General features: G+C 28.9%; 1 protein-coding gene across 3 annotated transcripts in view; it reads right to left on the bottom strand.

Annotated features, from left to right (window-relative positions):
- DIP-delta (Dpr-interacting protein delta) overlaps positions 1-14968 on the bottom strand; it is a 117717-nt gene that overhangs the window by 34477 nt on the left and 68272 nt on the right. For all 3 annotated transcript variants that reach the window (XM_088263740.1, XM_088263756.1, XM_088263748.1), the window contains exon 6: positions 5680-5808. In XM_088263740.1, the coding sequence (XP_088119866.1) occupies positions 5680-5808 (129 nt within the window). The remainder of the gene's footprint in view (positions 1-5679; positions 5809-14968) is intronic.

The following is a 14968-nucleotide window of genomic DNA, read 5'->3' as shown; positions in this document are numbered from 1 at the left end:
TACACAACACCGGGAAGGGAGTGTTAAATATTCTTCCATATTCTATGCACTTTCTCTACTAGTCAGTGCTAACAGCGTGCGCAGAAAGGTGTCGAAATAAGTATTTACTCTGACCACTGACCAAGTAAGTCTGCTCTTGGCAGCTTCCCCGCAAAGTGGTCCGCACGGGAGGAACTGTCCTTTTATCCCGATTTCAATAAACGTTTAGTCCTCTTCTCCAATTCTATTGGCCGATCGCAGTGACAGTGATCACTCTGCTGAATGATCGTCCGTCAAAAACAGAGCGGAGGACTATTGTCAATTCTGATTGTCCTGTCAACCTGTTGTTGTGGGGTCCGCAGATATTGTTAGTATCCAAGGGACTCGAATAAAGAGATTGAATAATACCCAATTCACAAATGGTCAACTCTACGGGGTGTCTTTTAATACAATTTCAATCTGCTGAAACCGAAAGCAGAAATATAAAGCACTTTATGTAATAAAACTGGACCAACATATACACGTATACGAATATTCTATCTCGTTTTCTCTAAAATAAAACGTGATAGGAATCTGAGAGAAAATTCACATCTTGTATCTATACAATGTATTAAGTGACAGTTATATTTTTCCTTGAAAATTTGGTAAAATAAATAAGATCGAACCTAAATCAACGTGTGTTTTAAATCATTAATATGTCGCTCACTCCTTTCAAGAACATCATAATTTGAAAAACTTGATTTTTCAGGAGAACGTTTTTAATGTTTAAGAATATAATATAATGTATTAAAAATAAACATCAAGCCACTTATTGAACTTTTTACTGTGAAACGGAACTTTTTAGGTAAAACCTGAAGGTTTTTTCGCCATTTGGAAAATATTTAGTATATTTAAAAATTAATTAAACAATAAATACCTTTGCAATAAATACACTTTCTAATGCTGAGAAGTTCCTGTTTGGCCCACACTAGATTACCCCTCCTGTTCCCAACACAGATTCAAATAAACACATATTTTATTAGCTAGAAGAAACAAAAATCCACTAAATGATCTATAAACCTTGTACCTACATAGTAAGCAAGGTAAATAATAAATGCAATTCCCATCTAAAAAAAAATTAACACTTTCTGCCCTGTAGCGGGTAAATATTAAGTTAAAAATATGCCTCTTTTGCTGGGATATAGTACAATTTCTTGGCATTCATGAAAACATGGACAACTAAAAATTGTCGATTTTTGATTTACGACGTTCTTGAAAGGAGTCAGCGATGTGTTGAGTGAGATGTGCTTGACTAAAATGTAACTTTTCACCTATAATGAATCCAGTCAAAATACGATCTCTGAGACGAATGTCCGGAAGATATAAGCATTAACGATAGAATTAATAAAGGTGTGTTGGGGTGATTTGGACATGTGAATTGAATGATTAAAGAAAAGAACGGTAAAACAAATTTACGAGGTGAATTTAGTTCGAAATAGAATAATAGAAAACCGATAAAAACTTGGTTTAAGGAAATGGATTTTTTTATTTATTTTTTAATTTTGTTTACTAACGTGAATTATAAAAATTTATTAACAGAACAATTTTAACCATATTTCAAAAAAAATCTGCAGAGACCCACCAAGCCATCTTGTGTGTCTTGTCGGTGGAGTTCTTTTTGCACACATTTTTATTGTTTTTAACCATTTTAACCTAATATACATAAAAATGAGAGAAAAATTAAGAATATAAACAATTTTACAATTTTCATAAAATTAACTCTTGATAATTTGCCCATTCCTTTATTTTGCCATTGTTTCATATTTTCTTTTGACCTCTAACGAGTTCTGAATGTGTAAGAGGCGAGGATCCATTTATCGTTTGAATGTGAATCGAATGAGTAAAGAAAAAAACATGTATTGGAACTTGGAAGTTCTATATATTTGAACCAATTTTGAAACATTATTCTTCAATCACTACAACTTCACTTGAGACATTTAAAATGCCCAGACTTCCATATTCTTCTTCATCTTTGATGAGATGTCAAAAAATAATAGTTATAAAATTTTAAAATGTAAAAATATTTACCAAATATAAAATTATTATTTCATATGCTTTTTTCGACGCTTTATAACTTGACCCTTCACTTCATAGATACCGCCCGTTACGCAGTGCTCTTTCGGTACTTAATTAAATTAATTGATCAATCAACAAGGCTGGTAATTGATAAATACGAGAGTAGTAAATTGGGTGGTCGGCACCTAAAAAAACCACCCTCCGTAATTTCTGTGATCCGCGTGCCCAAGTTTTACTGTTAACCTTTTCACCAAGAGAATATTCTAGCAAATTTTTTATGAAATTGGGATTTGGTCGTTACTCTACCATCTCCATTTTAATATTTAATTAAATACATAACGAAAAAAAAACGTTTCATTTAAACATAATTGCATAAACTCATTTATTGTTTCGGCAATCACTTTGTGGTAAGACAATGAAATTTTGAATTAAAACACTTATTTTATACCACTTGAGTTTTATTTATTTTAATAAAGTCACAAAATTGTTTACGATATAATAATAATAAAACCCTTACCACACCCCAATGGTGCATAGGGCACTGCTTCGTATATATACGCAGTGTTATCTCGATCGATTACACATGAAGGAAAGGTGATCAGTCCTCCACTTCAGGTACCAGTCCAGTGTGATATTGAATAAATATTTGAGTGAAAAAATCACTTATATTTATTAAACCCCCCTGGGAATCGGACCCGGAACCTCCGGAACGGTAGCCGAGCATGCTGACCATTACACTTCGGAGGCGGACAGAGGCGGACGGCGTTTACGGTATAAGGGTTTGAAAATGTATGATGAGATGCCTGAATGTATGAATAATGAAAAGAGTCTGAAAGACTTTAAAAATGAATGTTTTGTATTCTGTAAGAAGATGTTAATATTTATATATATGATTTTAATTACTATTGTTTTACTTTATTGCTCTTTTCAACTTGTGAATCTTATAACTGTTAATGTTTTTTTATTATTTTAACTTTTGGTCTTAATTAAGTCTCACTATTAATCTTCTTAATTTTTGCCATACTTCTTTCTTGCTGTTTACTTTTGACTCATAGCATTTGTGAAATTTTGTAATTAGAATGTTTCAATTACCTGTTTTATTTGTTATTCATTATTGTAAATGTATTTATGTTTTTTTTACTAAAATTAAACACTTGAACACACCACTTTATCGAGTTTTATTTTTATTTACGACTAGTTTCGAAAACATCTGTCGTTTTCGAAACTAGTCGTAAATAAAAAAATAAAAAACTCGATAAAGTGAATTATTCAAGTGTTTAATTTTAATAAAATAATCATGTCATTCCACAAAGTTAATGACGAATCAATAAATAAAATGTATTTATGTTACTGTTCTGTTAAATTTCTAAATAAATAAAAAATAAAATAAATTTAGTGTAAAAAATAGTTTATTTTAGTTTAACATAAGCTAACTTAAGAAAAAAACGACTTGTTTCGGAAGCTATGCTTCTACCTTCATAGTAAGTTTATATTTAGTTTTGAATGTGAGATCATAGCTTCCGAAAATAGTCGTTATAATAAAATACATTTAACTTAAGTGGTATTTTTATTTGTAAATAAAAATAATACTTAACACTGGCAGAAACATCCTTTCACTGGATGACTGCCAAACAAATAATCAAAAAAAAAACTGAAGTGAAAAAAAATTCTAATATCTAAATACAACATTTTGAGTGTGTCCAAATACTTGTTCACAAAATCTGGATTATCTCCAATTACAGGAGTTATTCTCATATTATTTTTTGAAAGCTTCTTTTCATCTCACCAATAGATGTCTCTAGTGAAGTTCTAGTGATTTATAACAATGTTTCAAAATTGGTTCATATGTATAGAACTTCCAAGAATTTGAGTAGTGTGGTTGTCAATAATGGGGAGAATTGGTGAATGTTACACGTATGTCAAATGATTTGATGAGATATCAAAAATAATACAAATATCTAATGTTTAAACCTTAATATATCCCTAATGGAGAACTATCTCTACAGATTCGAATAAGAATGTTATCGATAGTCTTGTGATTTTTCTTATAAATTGATTAGCCAATAAACCAACATCGTGTCAAAAATCTATTATTGATGGTCGTGAAAGGGTCAGGCGCACAGCTCTCCAGCAAACATTATTATTTGACTCTTCATGAATATTCGACCGATTGTTTTACTTTCAATTAGCAAGTAACCCAATTAATACGAGGATCATCTGGAAACATACATATATAAAACAGTATAAATACAATTCGGTGGCAATGGTTTAACCCTTCGTGGATACATACGGTGTATTATTCCCGAATCCGTGATACAAATTTAAACATTGGGAAGGTAAAATTATATCTACCCTTATTTTATAATTCGAATGCTAAAAATATCGAAAAAAAATTATTAATTTATTTATATTTCATTATATAGATACTTATATAATATATCGTAGTCGTACAGGAGAAAGTGACTAACTAATAAATAATAAATAAATCCCTTACCGCACCCCAATGGTGCATAGGGCACTGCTTCATATAAACGCAGTGTTATCTCGATCGACTACACATGAAGGAAAGGTGATCAGCCCTCCACTTTAGGTACCAGTCCAGTGTAATATTGAATAAGTATTAGAGTGAAAAAATCACTTTTATTTATTAAACCTCCCTGGGAATCGAACCCGAGACCTCCAGAACGGTAGGCGAGCATGCTGACCATTACACTACGGAGGCGGACACTAATAAAACTAATAAAACGTAATATTTATTTATTTTTGAATATTTATTACTTAAAACTGGTTTTGCAACTATAATCTTAGATAGAGTCAAAGTGTGCCAAATTATGTTTCGAATTTTTTCGAAGTCCCGTATGATTTTTTTCAAAAATCTATTTTACTTGAAAAACTCCTTAAAGTTCCTTGAAGATTAACAACGCAATTCAGTACTTTAAACGAGTGTTAGGATGATGATGTTAATTGCGTTTTTCGTCACGAAAAATGTTTTAAAATTAAAAATAAAACGCATTAAAACATTGCGTTTTATTCACATCAACAATGATCGACCACATCCCCAGTTTAATTTTATTTACAAAACATTTTCAAAAACGTTACAACACTGTTGTTGTAATATTGAATATGTAAATGAATGTGATAAATTCGTGATTTGTACTGTTGTTTTAATATTGAATTCGTAAAATTGAATTTATAACCATCTAAATATCGGTTACTGTATTTAGTTAGTTTTCCCTTTAGACCAGTATCGATTAATTCGTAATTCGTATTTTGTGTAGTTTTAAGTATTTGATTAGTCCTATGGTAGAGACGGGTAGTAATGTTTGCATGCTGTGGTAGTGATTATCCTGACGAAGAGACGGATACGTCTCGAAATAAAAATCTCGGTGATTTGTTATATGTTTTGAATATTGAAAGTTTGTTTTATACTAAAATATTTGAAAAATTTGTTATACTTGAAAGATTTGTTAAATACTAGCATTTTTGCAAAAAATTATAAAAGTAAAAATGATTAACGAGGATGTAAATGCTTTACATATTAATAATATTGAAAATATAAAATAAATTCGGATAATCGTTTACTATGGCAGCCGGACCATGCGAGGTATTGCTATAACGATGATGACAAAATTGCAGGGTACTCACATTCGACATCTATGATGATCCTCTTAGAGACGGAAGGCGGAACTCCATTGGTGGCGATGCACAGATACGCCCCCATCTCCGTCCTGCTTATCTTCGTCAGATTCATCTGCTCTCCTTCATGTACCGTCACTGGAATTCAAACACCAAGATAAGATACTAAATATTTTCCATATTATTTTTTGACATTTCAGCAAAGGCGAAGAAGAATATGGAAGTCTGGGCATTTATAGGGTTAGCGACCATGATATGCTGGTTTAATTGATCACTTTATCTACGTTGTAATATTCACCAATTCTCCCCATGATTGACAACCACACTATATATATATATATAAATACATATATATATATATATGTATATATATATGTATATATATATATATATATATATATATATATATATATATATAAATATATATATTTATATATATATATATTTATATATATATATAAATATATATATATATATATATATATATATATATATATATATATATATATATATATATATATATATATATATATATATATATATATATATATATATATATATATATATATATATATATATATATATATATATATATATATATATATATATATATATATATATATATATATATATATATATATATATATATATATATATATATATATATATATATATATATATATATTTATATATCTATATATATATATATATATATATATTTATATATATATATATATATATATATATATATATATATATATATATATATATATGTATATATATACATATATATATATATATATATATATTTATATATATATATATATATATATATATAAATATATATATTTATATATATATATATTTATAAATATATATATATATATATATATATATATATATATATATATATATATATATATATATATATATATATATATATATATATATATATATATATATATATATATATATATATATATATATATATATATATATATATATATATATATATATATATATATATATATATATATATATATATATATATATATATATATATTTATATATATATATATATATTTATATATCTATATATATATATATATATATATATATATATATATATATATATATATATATATATATATATATATATATATATATATATATATATATATATATATATATATATATATATATATTTATATATATATATATATGTATATATATACATATATATATATATATATATATATATATATATATATATATATATATATATATATATATATATATATATATATATATATATATATATATATACATATATATATATATATATATTTATATATAATTATAATATATAATTCAATTTCGAAACATAGTGCTTGAATTACTACAATTTCTCTAGAGATATCTATAGGTGAGATGAAATTATGATAAATGTTTGAAATATTTTTATTACAGCATTTGTTCACTAAAACGCAGTGTTCATTTTTGTTTCTCCGCCAAATTCTTTCCAAAAATGCACATTTTTTAATAAATAAAATTTAGAATATAATACTGGATTATATGCATAATTTTCTCGTTTGAACATTGCAGTATTTAACACTTTAAAATGGCAGTTTCTACCGCGGACAAAGGGAGCAAACGAGAATTTATAAACGCTGTCTGGCACGTTTTTAAGTCGGGTGTAGGTAAAAGTTCAGGAGTCCTTGTACACGTCATATCCGCAGTCGTTCGCTAACCTAACGTATTCGTTTTATTTTTTGAATGACCCGTTTTCGCTTCGTTAATCCTATAAATCTTATCCTTCTGCAATCCTATGTAAACACACAAGTCAAATCAAAGAACTTAAATTATATTCCTTAGTGTATTCATCGCTAACTTAGAATCATTGAAGTATTAAAATTTATGCCTTTAGTGAGATAGCGAGTGTTTTTGCATAGATTTTCACTCATGAATTACGTGAAATTCAAGTAACTTTAAACAAAAAGAGTAAATCCACGCACGCGTATGTATAGGTTATAAAACTTATTAAGTTGAAGCCTAAGCGGGGCCATGATAAGCGGTGTTGCATAAGCCATGGCTATAGTCACATTTTAGGTCTTAAAAATACTTATCTTTCAGCAAAAAATATAGAATGTGGAAAAAATTCTGGTAAATTAAAATCAAATCTGCGTATTTTGTTCACTGCGTATTGTTTATTAACTTTGTTTATTTAACACATTTCATCGTGAAACCCTTTTATTGCTTTATTTGTAAACTATACAGAATATTTTTCAGTTAAACCTCGATATTATTAGCTATCGTGGGGAGGGATAAAATAAATCATAAATATTTTATAACCTTAATTTGAATAAACAATACAAAACACAATTTTTTTACCATCTTTGGATATTCGTCGTGAAGTGACGATGCTGTTTGATATCGACGTGCTTGCTTTCAGTAATCCTGGTATGAAAAAGGTATCAAATTTCGTTTGTACTTGTGAAGTTAGCTGGTTTTTTTTTTTAACTTTTCCAGGCGTCTTAAAATATCTCCATTCAGAATTTTAAACCCATAATAGTTTGAGCATTCTTCGATTGCACCACATTTCAAATGCTTCAACCTACAGAACCCAGCTTTTGACGCCTTGAAAAAGCTCTTTAAGTATGTTGCATCGTACCTACAATACTCGTGCTTAGATTAAGGTTAAAGTTTAAATTATTGGAGGTCAAGCAAAACAGTAAGTTTTTTAAATTGTGTAAAAAAATATTGGAATTTATTCATCCATATTTTTTGTGAATAATTTTATTTATTCATTTATTTAAACTTCATGTACAGAAAATAAAAAAATTCATTTGCGGACTTATTACTAAAAAGCAATATCTTCCAATCAACTAATTTTTTTTTAAATCCCTTACCGCACCCCAATGGTGCATAGGGCACTGCTTCATATAAACGCAGAGTTATCTCGATCGATTACACATGAAGGAAAGGTGATCAGCCCTCCACTTCAGGTACCAGTCCAGTGTAATATTGAATAAATATTAGAGTGAAAAAATCACTTATATTTATTAAACCCCCCTGGGAATCGAACCCGGGACCTCCAGAACGGTAGGCGAGCATGCTGACCATTACACTACGGAGGCGGACAAAAATAAATAGGCGGACAACTAAAAATAGACTAGTAATATTGTTTAAAACGTTCAATACCATATGTAGCTGTTTGCAATCGGGGGGTAGATAGTACTTGAACATAAAAAAAACATAAATTACAAATTAACATAGAAATAGGAGTGAATGCAGGAAATAAGCATGTCAAAATTTTATTTTGGTGTTAAAGTCAGTAACTGAAAATTGGGAATTTACCCTAGTTAAATAAAATATGTTATTATATGTATGCTTCTTCATTAGAAAGATAGCAACTTATGGTTCATTTGTCGGTTATTACATATTAATGTAATATACTTATGTACATTCAAATAAAAACTTTTCACATCTCATAATAACATACTGAACCCATGTTATGTGTTTTCCAAAGTGTGCGAGTTTACATAGCAAAGTTTTTAAACTTTGCTATGTAAACTTAAGAATTCGAAAAAAAAACATATTCCCTATAAAAAATTAGTGTCTATCAGCCCACCAAAGTTTTGCATATATATAGTGCGTATTACTTGGATAACTTTGAATATTTTGTTTGTAATTTTTTGTTATAAATGTAAATTGTCCGCCTCCATAGTGTAATGGTCAGCACGCTCGTCTACCGTGCTGGAGGTCCCGGGTTCGATTCCCAAGGGGGGTTCAAATAAATATGAGTGGGTTTTCACTCTAATATTTATTCAATTTTACCCTGGACTGGTACCTGAAGCCAAGGGCTGATCACCTTTCTTTCATGTGTTAATGATCAAGATAGCACTGTGTTTATATGATACAATGCCCTATGCACCATATATATATATATATATATATATATATATATATATATATATATATATATATATATATATATATATATATATATATATATATATATATATATATATATATATATATATATATATATATATATATATATATATATATATATATATATATATATATACACACACCCAAATGTCTCATTTAACTTATTTATTTTTTACATAAATATTAATAATTTCATTATATAACCACTCAATGAGATTTTCGTGTCTACCGGTATACTAATATTACAATATTAACCTTTTTGGAAATAAATAAGTTAGTAAAAATGACTTACTACAAAGTAAATACTGTAAATATTAATAATATTGAGAATATGTCTCATTTTAATTACGGAGCGAATGGATGATGATACATTTAATGTGGTTACATCGTAATATTACCGAAAACAATTTTAATTTGAACAACAGTGAGCTAATAAAGGTACCTTCGTTATTAAATTTTAAGGGCGGTTATTTTATAAAATGATTCTAAGAGGGGTAGAAGTGCGTTTCGAGTTTTCCGTCCGCAGCAAAGTTTGAGAATCTCCGGGTGAGAAATATAATTTTCTCATATTCCAGTCGAGCACTGCCGAGCCTGTCAAATAGGCCGCTTCGTTTTACTGCCAGTCGCAGTAAATATTACTTGGCAAGAAGTTGAGACTCGTAATTAGCGAGGGTTACAACTTACTAATATGTACTTGTGTATTAATTCTTATTATGTTACATTCCGCCGAATGAGAACCGTCACTCAGTGAGCTGGCTTTAAATTTTATTTATTTATCAAAAATACTTCTAATATGTCCAAATACTTGTTCACAAGTATCCAATTTGGACACAATCATAATAAATTATCTGGTCAAAGTTTAAGCTAAAATAATAAATAAATATTTTTTTGCGTTTTTCATCTATGTGATTAAAATCCAAGATTCGGACCTCACATAAGAGTTTTTGATCAATAAAAAAGTTTCATCATCTCACCAATAGATGTCTCTAGTGAAAATTCTAATGATTCTTGTACAATGTTTCGAAATTGGATTTTTGTACACATACATACGATCATATACGTATATAGAGAATTTGAGAATTCGAGTAGTGTGTTTGTAATCATGGTTAAAATTGGTGAATGTTACACGTGTGTAAAATAATCACTTGAACTAGCATATGACGGTCGTAAGCCCCGTAAATGCCCTGACTTCCATATCTTTGTCTTTTCATTTTCTTTGTCTCTTCTTCATCTTTGTTGAGATGTCATAAAAAATAATATTTAAATCTTTATTTAAACGATGATTAATTTATCCTGTTTTTTTTTATTTAATTTAAACCCTTTTTTGTATGCGTGTAATACATGAACATTTTTTATTTTTATTTTAATGTTTTATTATTGAAACTGTTCGACATTATAATCTCCAAATTCTAGCAAAGTTTGTAAAGTGATCTGATAAGTTCGTAAGGCATTAAAAAATAACCCTTTGTAACAAAGGTCCTTGATAGTGCATAGTACCTAATACTGTGTAATATTTATGGAGCGGTCAGGCGCGGAGGCATATGTAAGCGACGTTACAATCCATAAGTTCAGCTTTTGGTACCAAAAACTAGATATGAAATTCACCAAAATTCCGAAATTTAGTCGGCTAGGCGTGTTATGAAATGAATAGATCAAAAGTAACCATGGTCATACCAACTGACGCCCTCATAAATCAAGGATCCATTGGATACCTTACTATTATAACATTATTCTGCGATCTTCTTTAAAATTAACTTTTTTAGAATGATCGCAGAAAATCAGCAAATATGTTCCTATTTTCACTTTTGACTCTTTAGAATTGCTGGAAGGTATATGTTTTAGAGTTCCCAGTCGAATTACCAGGGTAATTGACACCTTAGCACTCGCCATGAGTAGATCAAACTCTAAACTAAGTACATTATTTTTATTATTTATCAAAAATGGTTAACGATGGATATGAGGATTTCGGTGTTTCATTTTTTTTTATATCTCATCAAAGATGAAGAATAATATGGAAGTCTTGGCATTTTCTGGGCTGACGACACATGGCATGGCACATTCTCCGATTCTACCCATTATTGACATTATTAACCACACTACTCAAATTCTTAGAAGTTCTATATATATTTTTATTTTTTTATTTTATTTTATTGTATTTACAATGATTTAAGAAAACACTTGTTTTTTACCACTTGAGTTTTATTATTGACTACATGTCTCAGAAGTCAAACTTCCATCATTAAGATCTGTATAAAACTAAAATATAAAATATAAAATTGTTCTATAAATAAGGAGAGGGATAAGTTAGGGGGAGGAGGTTAGTCAAGAGGCGGAGTTTGAAAACAAAGGAAAAATGGAAAGCAAAGGTGAAGAATTTTGAAACAATATATTATTCAATAAATTATTATTATTATTTTGTTTTATTGGAAGGAAAAACAACAGTTACAATATATGATAAATCAGAATACAAAAAAAACATGAGTACCAATTACAGTTCTTCACACCTATGCATAAGAAAAGTCTATATATAAGAAGAGACATGATACAAGGATGGGATAAAGAGAAAAGGAGATGACAGTGATAGGAAAAGAAGAAAAGGAAAGGACAGGGAATAGAATTACCCTTTTAGATTTATAAGATTTCGAACAATTTAGCTTTAAAGTTTGAAAGATTGGAGTAAAAATTGGAGTAATATATCAACCAATTTTGAAACATTGTTCTTGAATCATTAAAACTTAACTAAAGACGTCTATTCGTGAGATGAAAATAAGCTTTTTTTGAGCAGAAACTCTTTATTAGTATGTGAGATCCAAATCCTGGATTAGAATCACACACATTAATGTAGTATTTTATAACGTGAGTATTTTTATCTGTTTTTATTCGCTTTTTTTGGTGTATTTTACATGAATAACAGTATATAATGTAACGCAGTGAAGGTATAAGAAGAGTAACGAAACGAATAGAATTTTCTCGGCAAAAGAGCGGTGAAAATCTATAGATAGATTTATTCTAAAAGTTTCGTAGAATGTTAAACTGGCGTAACCACAAATGACAAGGAATTATTGCGGCGTGAAGGGAACGTAAGCGGAGAAATAAAGATGTTGTTGTTATGGCGAGAAAGAAGGGGAGAGATGCTGGCGAGAGATACGCAATACGCTGTGATATGTGTCGCCTAGTTTCAAAACTCGCCAGATCCAATTTTATAAGATTTTAAAATAAATGCATTTTCGGAATGCCAATTGTTTAAAATATTTATATACTTGAAAATCCTGCTAAAAATACTTAAATACAGCGTTGTATTTCAATTTCCGCTATATTTATGAAACTTGCCGTCTGACCCATATTGGCCAATCAGAGAGCGGGGATAGGTCGAAAAATAAGATGACGTCACTATCGGTTAGTGTCTCGTGTTTTTTTTATTAATACTGATTTTTTTAATGGGATTATTCTCCATTTCACAATATTTTATCTAATGATAGACAAATCTTTGAAACATAAATGTTACCCGGAGAATTTTGCATTTTTGTAAAATCGACTCACATGGATCTGGCGGATTTTGAACGTAGGCGACACATATAACCTTTTTACAGTTGTATTACCTATCTGTGCTAGATGTCTTTTTGAGACAAAAACGGCGAATAACGGGATATTGTCACAAGAAATAATATTCTCCAAATAGTGAGTCGCTAGAGGCAGGTTTACATTGAGTCAGTTAGATTAAAAAATAAATAAATAAAAGCATTGCACTTTGTGCTATGCTAATATTACACCCTTACATCTTAAAAAGCTTCTTTACATCTCACCAACAGATGTCTCCAGTGAAGTTCTAGTGATTCAAGAAGGTTTCTAAATTGGTTCATATATTTGGAACTTCCAAGAATTTGAGTAGTGCGGTTGTCAATAATGGGTAGAATCAGTGAATGTTACACGTGTGTAAATTGATCACTTAAACCGGCCTATGACGGTCGTCATCCCCTTAAATGCTTAGACTTCCATATTATTCTTCATCTTTGATGAGATGTCAAAAAATAAAATGAAAATAATTCCTGTAACTAGAGATAATCCAGATTTTGTGAACAAGTGTTTTGATACGCTCAAAATGTTGTATTTAACACTCTCCTTATCATTCACCGTTCACTTCGTATAATACCACTTTAATTAACCTAAGATAACTAAACATTCGTCCACGCGACGACGCCCTTCTCCGAAAAAGTCAGAAGTCAAAAGTGCCTAAATGTGGTCAGGTCAGGAGTCGGAATTATCAGCGAGCATATATGTGGAAGAAGGGAATATTTCTTGCAAAGATAGATTGGTATGGCCTTCTATTCTCTCTGTTTACCCCTGTGGGGAACAGCGTGATGATCAGCTAATTACTTTTTTTACTTATTCTCTTGTATGTTTTTTCGCGTTATTTTATAATTTCACTTTACATTCCCTTCATTTAATTAAAATTTATCCATGTTTGAATTGTAATATATTAATTAAACTTTCAACTTATTTTCATATTATTTAAGCACTTTTTACTAACTTTGTTAGTTTACCTATGTATGAAAAACTATTTTCCTTTTACACTGATTTGAAATATGTAATTTGTAATAACCCTTTGGGAATATTATATAAAACTTAGACTTACGTATGTTATAAAAACAATTCTTACGATGTTCTTAATAAGAGGACGACAGCACAAGTAACATATAATTATGAAATACATTTTAATATTTTGGATATTATTTTGCTGATGAACAACATAATACAAAAGGAAAATTATTCTGATAATTGACGAAGTGGAAATATTTCGTCGTTTATTAGAATATATTTCGCCGAAAACATGTAGGTAGGTACTTTAAACGCTGGTTTATAAATTAAATTGAAAATGTTTTGGAGGAAAAGTGAAGAACAATATGTAACACATAAAATATAGACAAATATACACACGCTCACTCCTTTTAAGAACGTCATATATCAAAAAAACTTGATTTTTCGGGAGATCATTATTAAAGTTAAAAAAAAAATAAATGTAAAAAAAATAAATATTAAGCCACTTATTGAACTTTTTACTGTGAACAGATCTTTTAAGGTAAAACCTGACTGTTTTTTCTCCATTTGAAAAATATTCAGGATATCAAAAAAAAATACTTCAACAATACATTTTCTTCAAAATGCAAAAACAACACTTTCTGCCCTGTAGCGGGTAAATATTAAGTCAAAAATATGCTGCTTTTTCTGGGATATAGAACTTTCTGGGCATTCCGAAAACATGCATAACTGAAAACTGACGATATTTGATATATGACGTTGTTGAAAGGAGTGAGCGATATCGTATAAATAAGCATGTACTTTTAAA

This window comes from Brachycentrus maculatus, unplaced genomic scaffold (assembly GCF_059751285.1).
Source record: "Brachycentrus maculatus isolate JH-2025_06_01 unplaced genomic scaffold, ASM5975128v1 h1tg000013l, whole genome shotgun sequence".
NCBI lineage: Eukaryota > Metazoa > Arthropoda > Insecta > Trichoptera > Brachycentridae > Brachycentrus > Brachycentrus maculatus.
Note: the sequence above shows the minus strand (reverse complement) of the source record. Positions and strands in the feature narration are given on the sequence as shown.